The 21,817-nt window shown below is 35.6% G+C and overlaps 1 protein-coding gene across 34 annotated transcripts in view; it reads left to right on the forward strand.

Moving 5' to 3' along the window:
- The first annotated feature begins 1,328 nt into the window (after positions 1–1,328).
- The window catches only part of NEK1 (NIMA related kinase 1), a 220,044-nt gene continuing 199,555 nt past the window's right edge, over positions 1,329–21,817 (forward strand). For 11 of the 34 annotated variants that reach the window (XR_011436683.1, XM_070261349.1, XM_070261372.1 and 8 more), the window contains exons 1-5: positions 1,329–1,509; positions 1,829–1,952; positions 9,735–9,883; positions 10,532–10,628; positions 17,307–17,404. Coding sequence is in view for 33 of the 34 variants with exons in the window: in XM_070261349.1 (XP_070117450.1) it covers positions 9,767–9,883; positions 10,532–10,628; positions 17,307–17,404 (312 nt within the window). In the remaining variant the exon portion in view is untranslated. Of the gene's footprint in view, positions 1,510–1,828; positions 1,953–2,398; positions 2,460–9,734; positions 9,884–10,531; positions 10,629–17,306; positions 17,405–21,817 lie in introns of all 34 variants that reach the window. The other 23 variants (XM_070261350.1, XM_070261353.1, XM_070261355.1 and 20 more) reach the window with 5 other exon arrangements.

The raw sequence follows: 21,817 nt of genomic DNA on the forward strand, positions 1-21,817 counted from the left end.
GCATTGCTGTACAAAGAGATGTGGGTAGAACCAGAGTTATTGTGCATTCAGACACCCAAATTCCTACTGATTAACTGGGGGTGGGTGGAGGTCACATGAGGTTAGCCTGAGGAGAACAAGTCTTTGGGCATGGAGATTGAGGAGGAGACAACCAAGGCGGATTTTCTCCAGCTTGCCAGGTTGGATGACTTGCAGTGCCATCTTCTGGCAAAGAAGCCAAAAACTTTCAGTTTCCATGCTGGGAATAAAGTATTTCACGTAAGCACAACTAAACCAAAGACTCCAGCAAAGACTGGCAGGAAAACTCAGAGAGGTCTTGGGTGTTGGTGTGTTGGGGAGGGGATGAGGGAGAAGGAAGCAGATTTTTTTGAAGCAAAAATTTGAAATCATTTGACCTCTGAGGTCTCTGGCAAAATCTGTGGCCTCTCCACCATGATAGATAAAAGACATGTACGACAGGTACAACTTGGAGTGCAACTAAGGTAGTATACAAGCCACCATCCTTCTTCAACTTTAAGTGTGGATTCTCCAGTACCTCGGGATCACTCTAGGTATGGCAATTTAGCCATTGGGTTGCTCAGGACGACACTCGATTTGATCTCTCATTACAGGAAAATCTATTTCTATCTTTGAAAGTCCTGCAATGAAGAAAGGTACTTAGACTACCAAACCTTTCGAAATACTGGCAAGTAATTTATACACACCTTAGGTGTAAAGATGTAGAAAACCACATTAACCATTTTTTTAAATAAGACTTAAAAATACTTTCTTGCTAAGCCAGATAGAGAAAGACAATCTCTGTATGACTCCACTCACATGTGGAAGTTAAATATGTACACAAAGAGAACAGATCAGTGGCTACCAGGGGAAAGGGGGATTGGGGGGCGGGCACAAAAGGGTGAAGCGGTGCACCTACAACACGACTGACAAACAATAATGTACAACTGAAATTTCACAAGGGTGTAAAGTATCATAAACTCAATAAAAATTAAAAAAATACTTTCTTGCTTTAATCATCCAAAATATACTAGAAAAAGGCTTTCTTTTTAAAAGCAAAAGTACTTTAAAATTTTTAAAATGTGGCATCCCTACGTAATAGACCTCAAATTTTAAAAAGTCCCTTTCTCGCTGTAGTATGTATGTGGCAAATTTATAATATGCTTTATCCCAAGTCAGCTCCTATTAGTGAGTTCTCGCCTCATCTCTGCCTTACTCTTTCGGCCTCACACTCCTTTCCGCCTTCTTTCCTTCCCCCACATCCTCTCCCACCTGCAGTGCCCTGGCCCCGCCCCGCCGCTCCTTCCCGGTCACTCCCACTGCGCGCCGGCTTCCGCGAGCTGACGTCACACGCCAGCGCCAGTGACGCGCTGGCCGCTCCCCCTCCCGCTGCGCTCGCTCCGGGTTTTGGGGAGCCAGGGTGCGGCGTCCTGAGCGCGGAGTCCTTAGCGGGTCTCTGTGTAGCCCAGAATTTTGAACCGGCCTTGCGAGGCAGGAGGACGTGGCAGGCAGGTAGCCTCCCAGTCCCAAATGCTGCCCGCCCCCCACCCCACTGAGACCACTAGCAACCACCGCTGTGAAGTTGCAGAAGCGGTAACCCAGGCACTCCCCCTGCTGCCGCTCGCCGTTTCCAAGGGGCTCAGAAACCAGTTTGTTTAGTCCGGGTAGTGTGGACCTGTCTCATGGGGCGTTGCCCGAGGCGGGACGGAGTCAAGCCGGAGGGGTCAGCAAAAGGCTGTTGTCAGGCGTGGGAGTCTCACTGCCCCCCCCCCCCCCCCTTCAGACTGGCTGTGAGCTGCTGCTGGTTAGACAGACTTGATTTCTCTTTCAGGATGTCATTTTCAAAATGCGGGATGGTGCCTCTGTCCCTTTAAGTTCCCTAGGAAGACTGCTACACCTAGGCTGATACTTATCGAGCATCACCGTTATTCCTACTAACGTCCTGTGTCGTCGAGGTGAGTTGCACTTGGGGGAAGCAATGATGTGCAAAATAGTAAAGTCATATTGGAAATGAGGAGACCTTGCTTAGACTTGCTTATGTAGAGATTGCACGGATACTCACCTTAAGTGCACGGAAAATAACATCATCTCATTAAAATGTTCATTCTCTAAGGAACGGTATGTATTACCAAGCAATCCTTGGACATTATTTCAAAAGCTATAGTGATAATAGAATTAAAATAATAATAAATCAAAATCTTGATATGAATAGGCAATCATTTACATTGCTTATATGTTTTCTCTGATCTTAAATTACATATACATTTTAATTAGAAAATGAGTAGCAGTTAGTTAACCTATAATCTTGTATTTCAGTTTCCATAATTTGAAACAATTTCCATTTGTAAGACATTAAAAGTTCTACTACTTTAAGAGTTCATCATAGCTCTTTTCTACACAGGCCTAATTTTCATTCTCTAATGTAAGATCTGCCCCCAAGAAGCAGAAAATTTATTGCCACGGTAAGTTACGTCAGAAATATTTATGAAGAATTAAAAGTAATATCCAATATATGCTAATAATAGCCTTTTCTTATGATGCAGCAGTATTGAAGAGATGATGGAGGGCAACCAAATATGGAAAGAAGTAGTCCTTTGTTTCTAGTTTAGATTTGTCTAGTGTTAGGGATCCACAGATCTGTTTCATTTAAGATTGCCCATTGTGCTAGGTGAAAGGTAAGGAGCCTATTTTGTGGGAAAACAGGTTTTTGCATAGTAGAAGTCACCATTAGGAGTTTAGTAAGGGTTATAGAACTTGGCCACAGGAGTTCTTTTGAGGTCATTTTAATAATACATTGACATTGTGTTCCAAGTAAATTTTACTCTGTCTAATCTAAGTCGTGGACATGACACCATTTCATGAATCTAAATTCTTTATTTGCATGCTGGTAATTTCCACTAGGGAAGCTGTTAATTGTCTGCATAGACTTGGAAAGAAAAAAAGAAATATTTTTTAAAAAGTCTTATAGGGATCCCATTTTTCTTTCTGCTTTTTCAAGTAATAAGAAATAAGGCAGGGACTTTTCCTCACTGAGAAGATAAATTGACCCTCTCCCACAACCCAAAATGGTATTTATTATTTGGGGAGAAATGGATTTTGTTATTTTGGATGGATTTTATTAATAAAATCCATTAAAAATAGTGGATTTTATTATTTTGGGAGTATGGATTGTAGCTGCAGACAGTGCCATAAGGACTTCTTGAAATCTGTTACCATTCCTTTACCAATGTGTCCCTTCAGGACAACTTGTCCATCACACGGCTGAAACAGCTGAAGAGGCTTAGTGTTCCAGATTGGTGGGGTTACAGTTTTTCATTCATATTCTCTGACATTTTTCATATTTAGTGCACAAAATTTTATTATGTCAAACATTGCTTGTTTGTGGCTTAAAGAAATTGTTAGTAAAATGTGAGGAAAGATGTCTAATTTGACTAGAGGCTAAGATATTTTTTCTGGAGCATAGTATCTATAGTTGAAAAGAAGAGTGATGCCATATCAAAAACTTTGGATGTTAGGGTTAGAAGTTTGGAAATGGGGAACTGTTCAAGGATTTTAACCAAAGAAATTGATTTAGCTAGCTTTCTTTCCTACTTGTCGCAATCAGCATTTTAATTTTATTTATTGTTTTGAATAGATAGTACATTCATATGATTTAAAATTCAGAAGGTACAAAAAAAAAATCTTCTCTCGGTTACTCAGTTTCCTTCCATGAAGGCAGTCAGTATCACCAGTTTATTGTATCCCTTCAGAGATATTACTTACATATACAAGCAATTACATGTGTGTATGTATGTAAAGATTACGTATATATGTATATACACACATATATAAGTAAAAGTAGAAATATGCACATATATATTTCATTTTAATACACAAATAATAGTATGTCATATTTATTATTCTGGTACTTAGAAATTAATCCATATCAATATAAATGTTGCCTCTCTTTGACGTATTTCAGGATATTTAAGTTTTGCTATTTCTTTTTTTTTTTCTTTCTGCTTTTTCTCCCCAAATCCCCCCAGTATATAGCTGTATATTTTAGTTGTGGGTCCTTCTAGTTGTAGTACGTGGGACGCCACCTCAACGTGGCCTGATGAGTGGTGCCATGTCCGTGCCCAGGATCCGAACCAGAGAAACCCTGGGCTGCTGTAGCGGAGAGCGCAAACTTAACCACTCGGCCTGCCTCCTAAGTTTTGCTGTTTCAAACAGTGCTGCAGAGGATAACTTTGTACATGTATCATTTTCATACATTTGGAGGGAAAATTCCCAGATATGGAATTGCCAGATCAAAGTGTCTAAACATTTATAACTTTGATAGATATTGCCAAATTATTTTCCTTAGTATATTTATCAGTTTGTATCTGTATTCTCACTATATTCTGTTTCTCTATATTCCCCTCCAACACAGTACAGTAATAAGTTTTCTAAATTTTGCCATTCTGGTGGGTGAAAAATGCTCTCTTGTGTTTTTTTTTTTAATTATGGTAAAATATACATAACATAAAACTTATCTCTTGTACTTTTAAATTGTATTTCTCTTTACAGAGGACTGGATACCTTTGCACATTTTAGCATCAATTATATTCCTTTTTGTTGTTACTAACTTTTAACTCCATATCCTTTGTCCATTTTTCTGTTGGTTTTTTTGTACTATGAATATGTAGGAGCTTTTTATTTGTTATAAAAATGAGCCCTTGGTGATATGAGCTAAAAAATATATTTTTTCTTTTTGTCATTTGAATTTTGTCTTAACCTGGTTTTTATTGCGCAGGATTTTTGTGTAGTCATATTACTCTCTTGAGGCATTTTGGAGTTGTGTGATACTAAGCTATCCCACTCCAAGATTATAAAAATCGTCTTCCCGTGTTTTGTTTTGTTACTATTATGTTTTTATTTTTTACATTTAAGTATTTTAATCATCTGGAATTGTACTGGTGTAAAGTGAAGAAAATGGATTTAGCTTTTTTTTTCCCCACGTTACTACCTAGTTGTCTAAATACTTTTTATTTCAAAGTCCATCTTTTCCCTGCCAGTTTGAAATGTTACCGTGGTCATCCACCAAGTTAAAAGAACTTTTTTGATATGTTTATGAACTTACTATGATTTGCCTCTGTATTTCATAATTATTGTAGCTTTATAATGTGTCTTGATATCAACTCTTCCTTCATTGGTCTTTTTTTTCAGTATTTCTCTGGCTATTCTTTCTTCTTTTTTTCATATTAACTTTAAAATCAGCTTGTCTAATCACCCTCACCACCAAAGCTTGTGTTTTTATTAGGGTGGCCTTAAGTTTAAAGATTAAGAATTAAAATCTTTCTAATACTGAATCTTCCTTTTGATTTTTCTTTCTTTCTTTCTTGTTGTGTGTTTTTTCTTTATTTTTTCTATTCTCTTGTTGAATATTGGTCCATTTTTTACGTTACTAATTCTGTCTTCTACAGTATCCTGTTTGCTGTAAAACCTATGCAATGAGTTCTTAATTTCAGATATTTTATATTTTAGTTCTAGAATGTTCATTTAATTTTTAAAAATAAGTTTCAAGTTTTTGTTGAAATTCTCCACCTTTAAAAAAATCATTTTGTTCATCTTTTCCTCTATTTTCTTGAAAATATTAATCATGATTATTTAAAGTACCCTACTGTTAACTCCATATTTGAGTCATTTGTGAGTCTATTTTTATTGTTTTGGTTTTTTTTTTTTTTTTTTTTGACATGCCTCATAATTTTTGATTGGATGCTGGGCATATATCTTCCAAACATTGTTATGTTTTGTTCTGGCAGGCTGTTGGAGTATTAGCAGATAACCTTGATCCTGTCAAGGATTGCTTTCAGGCTTTGTTAGGACTAGTCTGTTTTAGTCAGCCTTGTGTATGCACAATTTAGGAATGGGCTAACTGACAGGAGAGGAGTTTACATGCATACTTTTGAACTCGTTTTTCCTCCTCTCCAGGATTTTGGCAGCCCTAAACTTACCTCTTTCCTCAGCCCAGTATGACTGCTACTTTTTACTTAAGCTCCATGCTGCCATGCCTCAGTTTGCAAAATGTCTTCAGGGAAAAGGCTGGGGTGAATGTGGAACTCACTAGAATGTTCCACCTCTCAATGATTATAGCCCCTCAATTCCTGTCTCTTGTTTTATGTATTTTACTCAGCGTTTATGATTGTTTTTGGAGATGGGATGGTCTGATACAAGCTACGCCATCGTGGTTGGAACAGAGAGTCTCACCCTTTATTATATAGATTTTCACTTTATCTCCCGGATTGTACATGGTATTTCCATTCTCGACTGTGTCAGTATCCCCAATCTAGAGTCATCTCCAATCTTCTGCCAAGATGAGAGAGGGGTAGTCACCTGACTGAGAGAGGTGGAGGAGGCAAGCTGTGTGTCTAACTGCTGCTTACCCAGTCTTTCAACCAATCCTGGTTTAGTCTTAATATTATCCTCACTCTCAGAGGCACCTGGTGCTTCCAGTTATTGAGCTAGTCTGTAGTGGGAACTGACTTATTTCCCACTGCTGGCTTAGGCTACAGCTTTCTCTAGTCTCCTAAGTCAGTTGCTGCTTGTTCTTGTGCTTGTCAGCTTCCAGAATTTTATTGCTGTTGCCTTCTCTCCTGTTATGCCCTTTTGATCCCTTTAAAGTTGTGTTAGTTAGGTTTGGGGAAGAAAAAGAGGTAAACATGTATGTTCAATATGGTGTGTTTAATTGTAAATTGCAGTTTGTTTTTTGATTTTTTAAAGATTTAGAATAAAGAAATTACTCTCATGGCTTCTTTTGATTTTTCAGAAGGAAAAGCTTTGGTCATATTTCTCTGTCATTCCTGCTCTTTGTAGCTAATAATTCAGTTCTAAACAGTGTTGAAGTTTCTTATTTTCTGACCTACTTACTCTTTATTTTCTTCTCCTTGAGTCATAGACTAATAGAGTTGGTAGGCTTATGCTTAGCATTATGCTTAAATAATGCTGAAATCTTTAGTGTTTTTAGGTGAAGTAACTAAGGCCCACAGAGGTCATGTGGTTTGCTTTTGGTCATATAGCTTTTCTCTTCTGAACCCATTTCTTTATTTGTTACATCACATAACTCGTTGGAAAGCTCAAATATAAAAAACATCTTTGATTGTATGCTTTGAATACTTCAATAGCAGATATGTATTATAGTCATTAAACTGATATAGTTGTTAGAGACTTTAAGAATACTGTCAAATTGATATTGTGATTTTCATTCGATGTTAGGAGCTGAAGTGTAGAAAGGGCAAACATTTATTTATAATTTGAATTTATTACAATAATGAAATTAGAACAGGATCCTTATGTTCCTTCAGTTATGTATCATGATGATTTTGGATGTGTAAGCCTATAGTACATTGGTGTTTTTGTTTTTTTTTTTTTAAGATTTTATTTTCTCCTTTTTCTCCCCAATGCCTCCTGGTACATAGTTGTATATTTTCAGTTGTGGGTCCTTCTAGTTGTGGCATGTGTGATGCCACCTCAACATGACCTGATGAGCGGTGCCATGTCCACGTCCAGGATCCGAACCGGCAAAACCCTGGGCCGCTGCAGCAGAGCCTGCGAACTTAACCACTCAGCCATGGGGCCGGCTCCCATTTTATTATTTTGTTTCATTTGGTTTGAAAAATCTTCTAGGATTGTAATTCAGCTGAGAAGTCTCACAACTAGGAAATAAGTGGCTCAGTTAAATATGTTGTAAGACACTGAAAGTAAACTCTTTTCCTGTTTTCCTTTCGCTTCCTGTAATGCACTACACTAGTCTGGTGTAGACTCTGCAGAAGAAGAGGGATTGTCACTTGCTGTGAAAGTCATCGATCACAAGTCTTTCATTGTTCAGAAAAGTGTCTGCACTTGACATTATTTGATGGCAATTAAAGTCATCTTTCTTCTCTACGTGAGGCAGTAGCTTCTCCTCTAGTTTACCGAGTTGTCAGAGCTGCAATGCTCAGTAATGTGGTAGGCAGTAGAATGCAATAGTAGGGGCTCTTGGAGCTTCCATCTTGTTAGTATGGTCCCTCGAAAGGTATTGGCAACTGAGTTTTGAGGCAGGGCCAAATAGACTAATTTTGTTTTTCTTTCTTGGCAAAAGTCACAGAATAATGATGATTGTGAAATAATCTTATTATGAGGTTATTTAATGTAATTTGGTTTATGAAATTTAGTTTTCTAAGATGAGTTTATCTTGATATTTTTTCTAAATGGCATAGTAATGTAATATACTTTCATGTCTTGGAGAAAGCATTAAATTCTGGCTGGTGTCCAGAGAGCTGTTATATTATGCTGGTTGACCAAATTTGAACTTGGAAGTATGTTTGTAATGACTTTTCTTCTTTAACTCACTGATGATGCTGTAGTGCTATTGCAATAGTTAATGTCTTATTTTTCTTACAGTTGCTAAGAGCCTTGTGATTTCTTATAGAAGTTTTGAAATGGAAAATGGTTATAATGTTTTCTAATATAGAGGAAGGCTCTTACCCACAAAATTTCATAAGGCATAATTATGCCATGGATTTTTACCACAGGCTGGATTCTGGCCTTTAGTCTTACAGACCAGAATATAAATTTTGTCATTTAGGATATTGGATCATTTTTTTAGAGGCAAAGTAAAATTAAACAAGTTTAGTATTGATGGATGAAATGAGAACATGGATTTGTTAATTTACGATGAGAAATATTGTAAACTATCACAGAAATTTTAATATAGTCTTTATGACAAGCCCATTTTCTCCTAGAAGGAAATCATACATAGAAAGCCTGCTTGCTGTGATTGGAAATAGAAAATAGCGAGTTAGGTTAATTAAATATTAATTAATTAATTAATTAATTAATAATGTGCATTCATGTATCCCCACAATAAGGGTAATCTTGCCAGTAGGCAGTGCTAGTGACTGCTTTTGTGACTCTTTCTCTCACCCTTTCTCTCCCTCCGTCTCCCTTCCTCTCCCTTCTAGTTCACTTTTATAAGCTTTTACCACCTAGCATATTGTACTCTGGCTTCTGTCCCCACCACTCTCCTGAAATTACTATTGCTAAAGCTACTAATGACCTTAATCAAATATCTTGGTATAGTACAGGTCTAGTTATGATACTAAAGGCAGAAATATAAAGGAAAGATTAATAAATTTGTTCATATCAAAATAAACATTTGTTTTAAATCAAATTGAAAGGCAAATAGCATAAAGGAAAAAATCTTCATTAGAGAAGGAGCTTTTACAGATTAATAAAAAGAAGACTGTTTAAGTAGAAAATGGACGAAGAACATGAGTGAATAGTTCAAAAGAGAAGAAATACAAACGTTCAAGAAATGTGGAAGAATTTTTCAATTTAAATGTCAATGAACAATTTAAATGTCTGATAAGAGGGAATTAAATAACTTTGGGAAATGGTCTTATTAAGCTTGTGTTCTTATTGGAGATAATAAAGTAATGCTGCTAATTAATTGATGTGGGAAGAAGTTTGCTTTTCTTTCCGTAGACATTAAGTATATACAACATTCGACTTTCCAAAGCATTCTTATAAAATTGAAATGTTACTGGTTTTCTTTCTAGCTGTAATTAGGTTGCATGAGTAAAATTGAGATAAAGTTTATTTAACTTTCAGTAAAGATTTTGAATATTTTTTTTTAAGTAAGCAAATCACTAAGGAATTAGAATTTGAATTAAACATTATAATTGTCACAGAAGACATACTTTATCACTGTTAACTGTTACTTTTTTTTTTATGTCTAGCATAGCTGTTAAGATGCCTTAGAAAAAGAGCCATGGAGAAGTATGTTAGACTACAGAAGATTGGAGAAGGTTCATTTGGAAAAGCTGTTCTTGTTAAATCTACAGAAGATGAGAGACAATATGTTATCAAGGAAATTAACATCTCAAGAGTAAGTATGTTTTTCGTTTGGTTATTCAAGTAATAGTCTGGTTACCAAAGGGCTCATTGTTAGAGAATAAAAAAATATATGGCATTGCATAACTGCCATAATTTCATAGAGAACCACTAATTTCAGAATAGTCTGTATATCCTTTCAGGTTTTTTTCTATGATGTGTGCTTGTATATGTGTGTTTTAAAAAAAATACCACACCAGGGGCTGGCCCCGTGGCCGAGTGGTTAAGTTCGTGTGCTCCGCTGCAGGCGGCCCAGTGTTTCGTTGGTTCGAATCCTGGGCGTGGACATGGCACTGCTCATCAAACCACGCTGAGGCAGCATCCCACATGCCACAACTAGAAGGACCCACAACGAAGATTATACAACTGTGTACTGGGGGGTTTTGGGGAGAAAAAGGAAAAAAATAAAATCTTTAAGAAAAAAATAAAAATACAACACCTATTGTTCTGTACCTTAATCTAGTTTGAGCATCTTAAAATGTTTTTACTTGTGGATTCAACTCATTCTTTTTAACTTCTGGCTATATTTTGTTATTTGGATTATGCTTTATTGGAACCATTATTTTTTAACCACTCTCTTACTGGTGGACTGTTTAGGTTGTTTATTGGTGGTTTAATATTTTCTTTTTCCATCCCATTTAAGATGTCCAATAAAGAAAGGGAAGAATCAAGGAGAGAAGTTGCAGTGTTGGCAAACATGAAGCATCCAAATATTGTCCAGTACAGAGAATCCTTTGAAGGTCAGACAAATTTTGCAAGAGAGTTCAAAAGAACTTCTAAGCCATATGACAAGTTTTGAATGTTTTTCTTATGAGGAATATTTTTATGAGTGTACTCTCAGGAAAACAAGTATATCTTTTTTGCTTTAATACATATGCATATGAATATCAGCTTGATTCTAGGATAATACTAATACTACACTGTCTCTGTGTAGTTTAATAGTGGCTCACTGTTACTGTGATGGCTAAAAAGAAGCAGTGTGGTAAGTGCAACAATGTGGATGAAGCAAGAACAGTAATTTACATCTTTTTCAACTAAACTCGCTTTAAGTGCTACCACTACTGCCACTGAGAAAATGTTCTGATCTTTAGAAAGTATCCTACTCGTTAGTGTTCTCCTGTATACACCTCATTGTTATAATAGTGAGGTGTATTGGAAGTATTCTCAAGTTCTTAAAAGTTTTATAGCTATATTGCTGTCTTGGAAATATATACCATTATGTTTGGTAATGGAGGAAAGATAAGGCAAAGCTTTTCTAAATAAAGGTAGGTCAAGGTGGTTTATTGAAGTCCTTCCCATTATTATTATTATAAATCCCTATGAATTACAAAAAAGGATCCTACATTGAAAGGAGAAGATAGTTTAAATGACTATTTCAAGGTCACATCACATACCAGTTTCAGAGTCTGAATTAGAGTGAAAGTATCCTCGTTCCCAGATAAACTTGGTATCTACTAAAGGAGAACATCCTCTTTAAAAAAGGGTCATTTAACACATTATGTCATAAGGTCCTCGGTTTGTTTATTTATTTTATGATGGCAGTGAAATGAGTATCTATACCTCATATGAAAGAGTAGTGTTAATCATCTCTTTCTTCCCAGGACCTTGAATTTCCTTATTTATCTTCCCCTGACATCTATCTTGTAGCTTCTTTTCTCTTTCGTCGCCAAGATTTTAATATTTCAAGTTAAAAGATTTGAATATATGTCAACACATATTTCAACAGACATTTTCTATTTATGTTGAATGTTTCACATAGAAACATATGAATGATTCTAAAGGAGTAGCACCTTCTTTAAGTGAAGTTTTATTATTATTGCTTTATATTTTTTAAGGAATCAATGCTCATGGTAAACATATTTAAAGAGTACAGATGTGCATGAACCTTAAATGCTCTGTTCCTCCACTTGCATTCCCATTCCCTAGGGCTAAGCATTGTTAATAATTCAGTGTTTTTTCTTTACTGTATTTTCTTTACCTACATGGAATAAACATATACGGATAGCTTTTAATGTTTAAAAATGAGTGGGATCATATGAGTGTACTTCTGCATCTTGTTCTTTTCACTGTGTATCTCATGGATATCTTTCCATGTTGTTATGTATTGATGCACCTCATGTTTTACAACTTTTTTGTAACATCTGTCGTGTATCCCCATGTGTCCATTTTATGGCTCTATCACCATTCGTTTGGCCAGTTTTCTGTTCTGGATACTTAGGTTGTCTTTAGTTTTTCGCTTATAGATAATGTTGTACTGAACATCGTTGTTACAGGTATCTGTGTACTAGAGCAGTATTTCTGTAGGAGTGGAATTGTTAGACTAAAGGGAATGAGAGTTCTTCACAAGCTCTCCAGCCCTGGCTTATGAGTTTATTCTAAAATTTATGTGGTGTAACTTTATCTGGTGATTGTATCTTGTCACAGTCCCTATTTCTCCCTGACCTGAATCCTTCTCATTTTAATCCAGGTAGCTCTTTGGACTTCCTTAGCTTCTCAGTAGAGCTTTTGGGAACTCTAAAACACAAGTATTTAATTATTCTCTGAAATGATTAAAAATAGCATATATATGCAAACATTTCAAATCTGTCCATTTTAAAAATAAAGTTGGTTAAAAAAATCTCAATTTTGACATTATTTTGAATGTCTGCCATGAAAGATGAGGAAATTAGTGGATTTACAGTTCCTCCCCACTAACTGATTTTTGTTCATCTTGACATGATAAAAACAATTTATCTTTTGTTCTGAAATTATAATGCTCAGGGTTATTTGGCCTTGGTTCTTTTATATTTAGACAGATTCAGTTCTTATTTCTACTTCTTTATACCTTACCTTCCCCTTTCCTGAGTTACTTGAATTCATCTCTTGCTTGGCTAGGTTTTATCAATATTTTTTTCATGAAGAGCTTATGGATGCTGTATTCCCTCGATGCAATTAATATTTGCATTTCTGAGAGTATCTGACTGATGCTTTTATATGTGAATAAGTATTTTGATTACTCTTTTCCCCTTACAAGTGCACTATGTCTTCTGGCATTTGATGTTTCTCTAGAAAACTTTGAGTCCATGGGGCTGGCCCTGTGGCTGAGTGGTTAAGTTTGCACGCTCCGCTTCAGCGGCCCAGGATTTCGCTGGTTCAGATTCTGGGTGTGGACATGGCACTGCTCATCAAACCATGCTGAGGCAGCATCCCACATGCCACAACTAGAAGGACCAGCAACTAAAATATACAACTATGTACCAGGGGGCTTTGGGGAGACAAAGGAAAAATAGAAAAATAAAATCTTTAAAGAAAAAGTTTGAGTCCAATATAATGCTTTCTGGAGGTAATTTGCTTTATCTTTTCTTGATGCCGAAAGGAGTCTTTTTTTTTTTTGCTGAGGAAGATTAGCCCTGAGCTAACATCTATGCCAGTCTTCCTCCACTTTATATGTGGGTCACACCACAACCTGACTGACAAGTAGTGTAGGTCCACACACACAAACCCGGCTGCTGAAGCAGTTGTGTGCTGAACTTAACCCCTATGCATGGGGCTGCCCCCAACAGGCTCTTTCTTTAGCACTGAAATTCACCAGACTATGACTTAATAGAATTCTGAATCTGTTCTCTTAGAATGTTTTGTACCTTTTCTTCCTGCAGATTCTGATTCTTCTTTGTTTTTATTTTTTATTTTTTTGAGGAAGATTAGCCCTGAGCTAACCACTGCCAATCCTCCTCTTTTTTCTGAGGAAGACTGGTCCTGAGCTAACATCCATGCCCATCTTCCTCTGCTTTATATGTGGGACGCCTGCCACAGCATGGCTTTTGCCAAGCGGTGCCATGTCCACACCTGGGATCCGAACCGGTGAACCCCGGGCCACCGAAGCAGAACATGCACACCCAACCACTGTGCCACTGGGCCGGCCCCTGATTTTCCTTTGTTGCAGAAAAGTTTTCATTTCACTATTTAAAAAAAAATGCATATATCTCAATATAAGGAAAAATATTCCAAAATTTGTTTGCCAGAAAATTGTCTTAGCTTATAAACTAATTCTTTCTTCTAAAGTTTCTCATATTACAGGATGGGCTCTCAAAATTTTTTAATGCATTGAAGTGACAGAATACTTCAGGGGAAGAAGATGTCACTGAGTTAGTTTTGAGTGCTTAGAGAGATTCTTAGGCAGAATCAGTTTACAAAAGAGGCATCAAAGAAGTTAATGTTGATGTTATAATTGCAGACATTAGATACCGTCATAAGTAAGTCTTCTAAAGTCACTTAAAAGGCAGTATGGTTGTGTTGTGACAATCATGCATATAAGCCCTCTAGGATGATTTTTAAAGTCCTGATATTATACGTATAGGAGTTATGGCATAGAAAAATTCCAGTGACAACATAAACAGATTTAAAAAGTGCTCTCTTTTTGTTAAATGGAAATGAAGATCATGTGTGTTGGAAAAACTAGCAGATGAATCAATAAAAGACATTGATATTGAAGATAGATGTCAAAAGTTTGGATAAAATTGTTTCATAAAACATGAGAGTGTGAAGAAAACAATATTTCTAGGTATATAAATGTATAGTTAGATTATAATATTAAATATTATAATCAGACACTTTACTGTTTCATCTATATCCCTAACATTTATAAATTCAAAAAATTTTAATCTTCTCATTGAGAAAGTAGGGGATTATCATGTATCACTGTATGTTTGGGGATCTGTGTTGGACATTTTTACTTTCTCCACTCTGTTGTTCATATATTACTTTCTATCTTTAATTGCCTGTAGCTAGCATCTACTTCCTTTCATTTTTTTATTTTTATTTTCCTACATTTTATATTTTTTATCCTCTTAAGCTTGTTTTATTTCTTACTGTTTCTAAACTAGTTTTTATATCTTTCATGGAAGCTTTCAATGTTGTATATGGAGATAGGTGTTGGCATTCTACTTGTTCCCCATCAGTGCTGCCAAAATCTAACTTCTCTATTTGAAGAAAGCTTTTCTTTGAGGCTAAATTTGGATCACTTTTTGCTATAGGTAACAAAAAATCTGACCAATATTGGCTTAAGAGAAAGATACTTGTCTCACCTAACAGGAAGTCTTAAAGATAAGCAGTCCTGTAACAGGGCATATATGGCAGCTCAGCAGTGTTACCAAGATCCAGACTCTTTCTGTCTTTCCACTCCGCCATCCTGAGTATGTCACTTTTTCAGCCTAGTGCCCTTCACCTTGTCCCAAGATGGCTCTTGCAACTTCAGGCACATGTCTGCAACCAGGTCCAAAAGAGGGAGGAAATGGCAGCACCAGCAGCTCTTCTCTTCAATCTGTTCCTTTAATCAGACAACCAAATGCTTTCTTAGAAGCCACTGTCAGGTTTCCTCTAAGGTCTTATTGGCCAAACTGGGTCAATGACCACCTCTCTCCTGTAGGAGAGACTGGGAATTAGAAAATTTGGGAGTTTTTCAGCTTTTAAAGTGAGGGGTCATGAAGGGAGAAGAGTGTTAAAATTAGCTGTTGGTTCAGCCAACCAACAGTGCATGCTTCGCTGAGTCATTTTCACTCTTCGTCGTTTTCTAACGTGCATTGAGGCTTTGTCATTTGCCTTACAGTCTTTTTGCTTCAACTTCAAGCAGTTTCTATGTGGTGGTGGTTTTTGGGTTTTTTTGGAGGGCATTTCTCCATTAATGTGTGAGCCCACTGGTAATAAGGATGGTGTGTTATATTTCTGTATCCCTAGCATCTTGTGCAAAATGCCTGCCTCATGGTTAGCACTCAGTTGTTTGAATGATTGAAGGAATACAAAACAGATTAGTACTTCCCTCTTGGAGAAAAGACTTTTCTGTTAACCTACATTTTAAGTAGTATTTATCCCAAAAGTAAATAATAAAATTTTAAGCAGCAGAAAACATTACAGAGTTAATGTACTGAAACTCGTACTGAAGCTCAAACATTTTACTTCAGGATTGCTTCTTCATCCCTTTCTCAGGTCCTGTTTGACTTCTCTGTCTCCCTGTCTCTGTTTTTGAGTGTGTGTCTCTCGCTCACACACACACACACTCACCTTTTAAAAAAATCTTTTGATAGTTTTATTTTTTGATACACGCATATGGTACAAAATTCAAATGTTACATAACAGTAAAAAGTTTGCCTTCTATTCCTATCTTTGAGCCACCTATTTTCCTTTCCTGGGGTTAACCACTGTTATTACTGTCTTGTATTTCCTTCCCGAACTATTCTAAGCATTAATAAACATATGTAAATTATAGCTTACTTTACATAATTTTTTGCCTTTTCTTTCTTATGCTTCATAAATGATGATATCCTGTACATATTTTTTGTAAATAGTGGACTGTACAGTTTTCTGGGGTTTTTTGGTTTTTTTTCATGTTATGGTTTCTCACATGTATATTGGGATGATCTTTCCATATCAATAATAAAGAGTTATGCAGCTTCTTAATTAGCTCAGTCACGTATGTTCCCAATCAGTGGCACATTAGAATTAGTACATCAAAAGGGAGATATGAGCACTATGAGTAACAAGATCACCACCACAAGGTGCAAGAAATAAATACTGCTGGAAATAAGGCCATAAGCGCAGGGTAGTAAGAAAAGTGAAAACCAGGGAAACTGTTCTTTAAGTTGCAATAATCTTACTAGTAAGTAGTGGTTTAGTACACGTTAGAAATGGTATCAGCCACTCTTCCTTAATTGGAAAAAATAAGCTTAGTTTTATTCTTATATAAGAATAAAGGTGGAGAGAAGGATTAGAAGTGTTCTTCTAGTTCTGCCCACCCACGGGAAGTCATGGAAGTCCGTTTTTCTGTGGACTGAGGCATAAAGGTGAATAGGGCAGTGCCCCATCTTCATGTTTGTTCACAGATTTTATGCAATTTTTAAAAAGAGAGTAAAATCAAAGGAACCTCCAAAGGAATAGAGACTGTCTTATTCACTGTTGAATCCTCAGTGTTCATTGCAGCATCTATTATTGTATTTGTTTAACGAGTAATTGATTAAGTGGATCAATCAAAGCTGAAAAGTAACCGTCAGTTGGAAACTAAGATAAGCCATCTCTGACAAATTGGTGGAAAAACTTCATTTTATAGATATGTTTAAGGAAATATATCTATTAAATGAAATCAAGTATATCTGTCTTCTTTTTGTCTATGTTCCAGAGATGTTTAGGTCAGTAGGGACAGTGCTATCCAACAGGATGCTATATTCTTGGTAAAAATATCATCAATGATGGAGCTGCCTATTAACCCAAGTTATTGTACAGCCTGTGTGATTTGACTTTGCACTCTAATTCTTTTGAGTATAGTTCTGTTTTTGGTTTAACAGAACACTATTAACTACTGCTTTTTAGTAAACCTTTAAGTACCTTTAATTTAGCTATGCTTTTGATATACATTTTTTAAAGTGGAATATACTGTTTATATTTTGTAGAAAATGGCTCTCTCTACATAGTGATGGATTACTGTGAAGGAGGGGATCTGTTTAAACGAATAAATGCTCAGAAAGGCGTTTTATTTCAAGAGGATCAGGTGAGTTAACATGTAGGAGATTGACTCTTACTGTATAATGTTCTTGAGAAGTAATTTGAAGTTTATTTATATATGTATCTATTTGTAACTACAAATGCTAATTGTAATTACTAGGGCAGTTTGGTATCATATTCTAGTATCTTAATTACATTTCTGCTCTAATCAGCTTCCAGCTTAGTTCAATTCCCCATCTCATTTCCTGTCTGTAATAATATTGTTATATGTGTAATTTGTGCTATATCCTATGTGTGTGTGTATTTATATATATAACTTATTCATTATAACTGGTTAATTATTTTATGCCCTGTCAATCTGGCTTATTTCCACACTGTATTTTCCTAAAATGTGGTTTTGCCAGATAACTTCATCTCTAGAAGCCTTGCATTGGCAACCGCATTAAATCTAATCTTTGTTTTGATTTCAAGGAATTCTAAAAGTTGACCCTATCCTACCTAAACAGTCTTATTTTTTTCTGTTATTCCATAATGTGTACCCTTTTTCATTTATTTAACAGATATTTATGGAGCATGTATTTTGGTAGGCACTGGGACACATGTTTATATATCTCATTCTCTTTTCTATGTATTTACTCTGATTATTTCTTTTATTTAGTAATACGTTTGTCCCAACTCTGTGTTATTAATATTCTACAATTTTTTAAGGTTCAGCTCAAGTCCCAGCTTTTTCTTTAAATTTTCTATAACTATTCTCATCTTCCGTGTTCTTTTTCTTCTCTAAATACCTACTGCTTTTCTCATTATCACCCATTCTTAGTTTTAATTGCATGCTTTTACATAAGGGAATGGCAGGAACACTGTGCTAGGAGTGTTGTATTTGTTGTCTCTTTTAATTCTTGTAACCCCCCATGAGTTAGTGTAGTTTTCTCTATTTAATAGATAAAAAAAATCTAAGAAATGTTAAGTAGCTTGCCCAAAATCGCATAGTTGGTGTTTGAACCTACTTCTGTCTAACTCTAAAGTTTATAAGATTTTCATTTTACAAACTTAAAATAAATTGTAAAATTATTAAAAAGTTCAGAAATAGAAAGTCTTCTTTCCTCACTGTTTCATCTCTGAGATTACCCCTGTTTTTAGTTTGGTGTGTTCTTCCAGACTCTGTCTTTCATACTTGCACGTGTGCATTTATACAAGACACACATATTCAGAAATGGAATATTATACATGTGTTCTGTCTTGCTTTTGTCACTTAAAAATTATCTTGATTCTCTTTACGTGTCAGTCCATATAGATCAATTTTATTAGTTTTAATAGCTGCATTACATTCCAGTCCAGCAAACCCTGTGCTTTTTTGTTTCTTTTTACTCTTTAATCTTCATAGTCTCTTTTCTTTCCATTCCCCTCCTCCATAGGCAGTGTTCCAGTGTCTTTAACGAACATCTATGTATTTTTGCAAAATGACTCTCATTGTTTTGTATACATGTATTTTTAAATGCATACCTGTTGTTGTTTTATATCTCATTCAGTTTTACTTTTTTCTCTAAGTACTGTGTTTCTGATCTGTTTTACTATCTGTGAATCTGTTGCTTCTAACTACTATATAATGCTCCATAGTATTCTTCTGAGTCTACACTTACTTTTGCTGCACCATACACCCTTCTTAATGTACTCTGAATAATTTCACTTTAGAATTATTTTTCCAACTAGGTTGTAATTTACTGTAGAGCAGAGGTCACAGTTTTTACTTATGTCATCTCAGGGTGCTTAGGAAAGCTATGTCTCTGGTAGGCACCAAGTTGGCACAATTGATCAGTTAATTGATAAAGCCATACAGATGGGAACTTTTAGGTTCTTGGCAGTAACTAAAATATATGGTATGGTGAGATCTTGAGTTATATTTTAATTAAGTACTATTAAAGAGGGTTATGTCATATTTCTGTTTACATAATTAAGCCTACTAGACAGAGCACAGAACTGGGAGAAGACGACTTGGGTTTGAGTCCTTGTTCTACTTCTCAGCTTGGTAATTGTTATGTTACAAGTTGCTTACCTGTTTTGAGACTATTTCCTTATTGGTTAATAGAGATGTTGCTACGATGTAGCTGACTTTGCTGTTGTAGTGAAGATCCAATTGTAATGTATGTTACTTTACATACTATTCTATTTTTTTATTAGAGTTTTATCTGATATGTCCCGTTGCTTGTTCTTATTTTTATTCATTTGTGTTTATTGAACTTTAAAATGCTTGCTATTAAATCGTATAACATCATACTATAAAGTATGTTGATAATCTATGGATTTGGTTCTACTGTTGGATAAATATTCTTAGTACATAATGATGTGTGTGTGTGTGTATATATGTATCTTGACATTCTAGAAATTATTATGGAGATTCACCTTATGTATTTTTGACCATCTCTGAGATTATTCCATAAAAAACAATAGAAATTTGGCAAGTCTTTCTTTTAAGTTAATAACGTTTTTTCTACCTTTCAGAATGACAAGTTTTGTTAGCACGAATAAGAATGTTATTTATTTTAGCTTTTCTGAAATGGAGATTATTTATAAAAAACATCCTACTACTTTCTGGGCTTTGAAGCAGAAAAATATAGAGGCCAGAGGCCATTTCTGTCTTAGGCTGTAGGTGAGCATCCATCTGAGATGGTTTTTGTCTATTTCTAGAGTGGAAATGGGAACAGGAAGGCCTGTGAAACAAGATAATTCTCCAACTACTGAAGCCATTCTCTTCAGTGATGCTTCCTTGTTTGCATCTTTACTGGACAGAAATCTAATCAAGTTAGGAAGTAACCTAAGTCTGTGACTTTTAATCAGTAGTAAACAATGAGATGAACTCAGTACATTGTCCTAAACGATCCTTGGATGGCTTTTGCCCACGTAGATGTTAAAAAGGTGTACCACTGACTGTTTTTGCTTTATTTCCAAGTTTTGGATAAATTTTCTGATAGTCTACTCTTGTGGTCATAAATAATTTACAAATATTTATTCTTTCAAAAGAAAGTCTGGTCTCATCAGAACCTAATATTTAGGTACAGTGAGAGTGTTAATTAAGCATATAGGCCTCTTGAGTTTGCTCTGAAAATCTAGAGCGTTATGGTATTGAACAACTACTAAAGCCACAGAATTGATTTCTGTTCACAAGTTTTCATAAGGGATCTTGTTTGGGATTTTTAAAGAAACTATTACTTGCTCTTCCATCCCAATTCAGGAAACCAAGGTCAGTATATTCTCCACCACATTTCACCAGCAGTACCTATACATTTGGGTGAATTTCTTTCTTCTTGAGTGTTTCCAAATTTTCCAAGGTTCTTGACTACTAGGAAATGACCTTGCCACCTGTTATGCTGTGACCCTGTAAGTCAGGTACTAGGCCAGTTTTTCCTGGCAGCACGATACAGGAATTGGTTCTACATAAATTTCTTAGTAGTAGGCTTGTCATAATTGATTAATTGAAAATCATTCTCAAATAAGACATTCCAGGTATGGCCTTGGTTGCATAATTGATTTGTTCAGTTGTATTCTAGTAAAAAGGAGTATAGGTTTTTATTGAACCAATGAAAAGGACAATATAGTCCTGAAAAGTAAAACCATTTATTTCTGAATTCTGAGTGGGTCAGTGACAATCAGATAATCATTTTAAGATGTTACATTTTGGTGTACAAAAGCATAGTCTACTAAACTGAGCATTAGAGATAGCTTAAGAGGAAAAAAAAAGGACTTTATGTATTCATTAAATATAGAAAATAGAAGACTAAAAATAATATCATATTCCAAACAAATAACAACAATTAAATTTCATTTAGTTCAGTCAGTCCTAGTAATTCTTATTCTGCTGGATCTTGGGGCAGTCTGCTTTCGTGATGTTTGTCAGCTTCTGGACTAAAAAAGTCCTAGAAATCTTGACTCAGCCCATTGTTCTATCTAAGCGATGTCAACTCAGAAGGCTGTACTCAAGAGTCTAGTTTTTGAAGTATGAATAGTTCAGTGTTCCTAGTGAAGTCCTTTCCAGGAGCCTTCTGGCCAGCATTAAGAAAGGCTGAAGTTAATTTATTATAGTAACCAATAAGAGAATAAAATTCTCTGTAGGGATATTTGAGAAGGGCTTGATGAATAGTTTTCCTTAAGGGTAAAATTGGACAGCAAAGTCATTGACAAATTTCTAAGACTGTCCCATAAGGCATGCATTTTCTGAAAGATTTATATTAATAATATTTTACTTATACAAACTTAACCTAGGAAAGGCTAAGTATCTTTGTTGATTGGGCCAGTCTTCCCATGCAGCTCTTACAACAGTGTTGATCTGATTAATGCATATAGTGAGAGGTAGCTGGAAAGTTTTGTTTTATTTTTCTAAATTTAGGATCTACGGAAGGCAAAAATCTAAAGAGTTGTCAGATATTTGCTCACTTGGTTAAGGTAGGGTCGCCAGTACCTGAAA

The sequence above is a fragment of the Equus caballus genome, chromosome 2 (assembly GCF_041296265.1).
Source record: "Equus caballus isolate H_3958 breed thoroughbred chromosome 2, TB-T2T, whole genome shotgun sequence".
Lineage (NCBI taxonomy): Eukaryota > Metazoa > Chordata > Mammalia > Perissodactyla > Equidae > Equus > Equus caballus.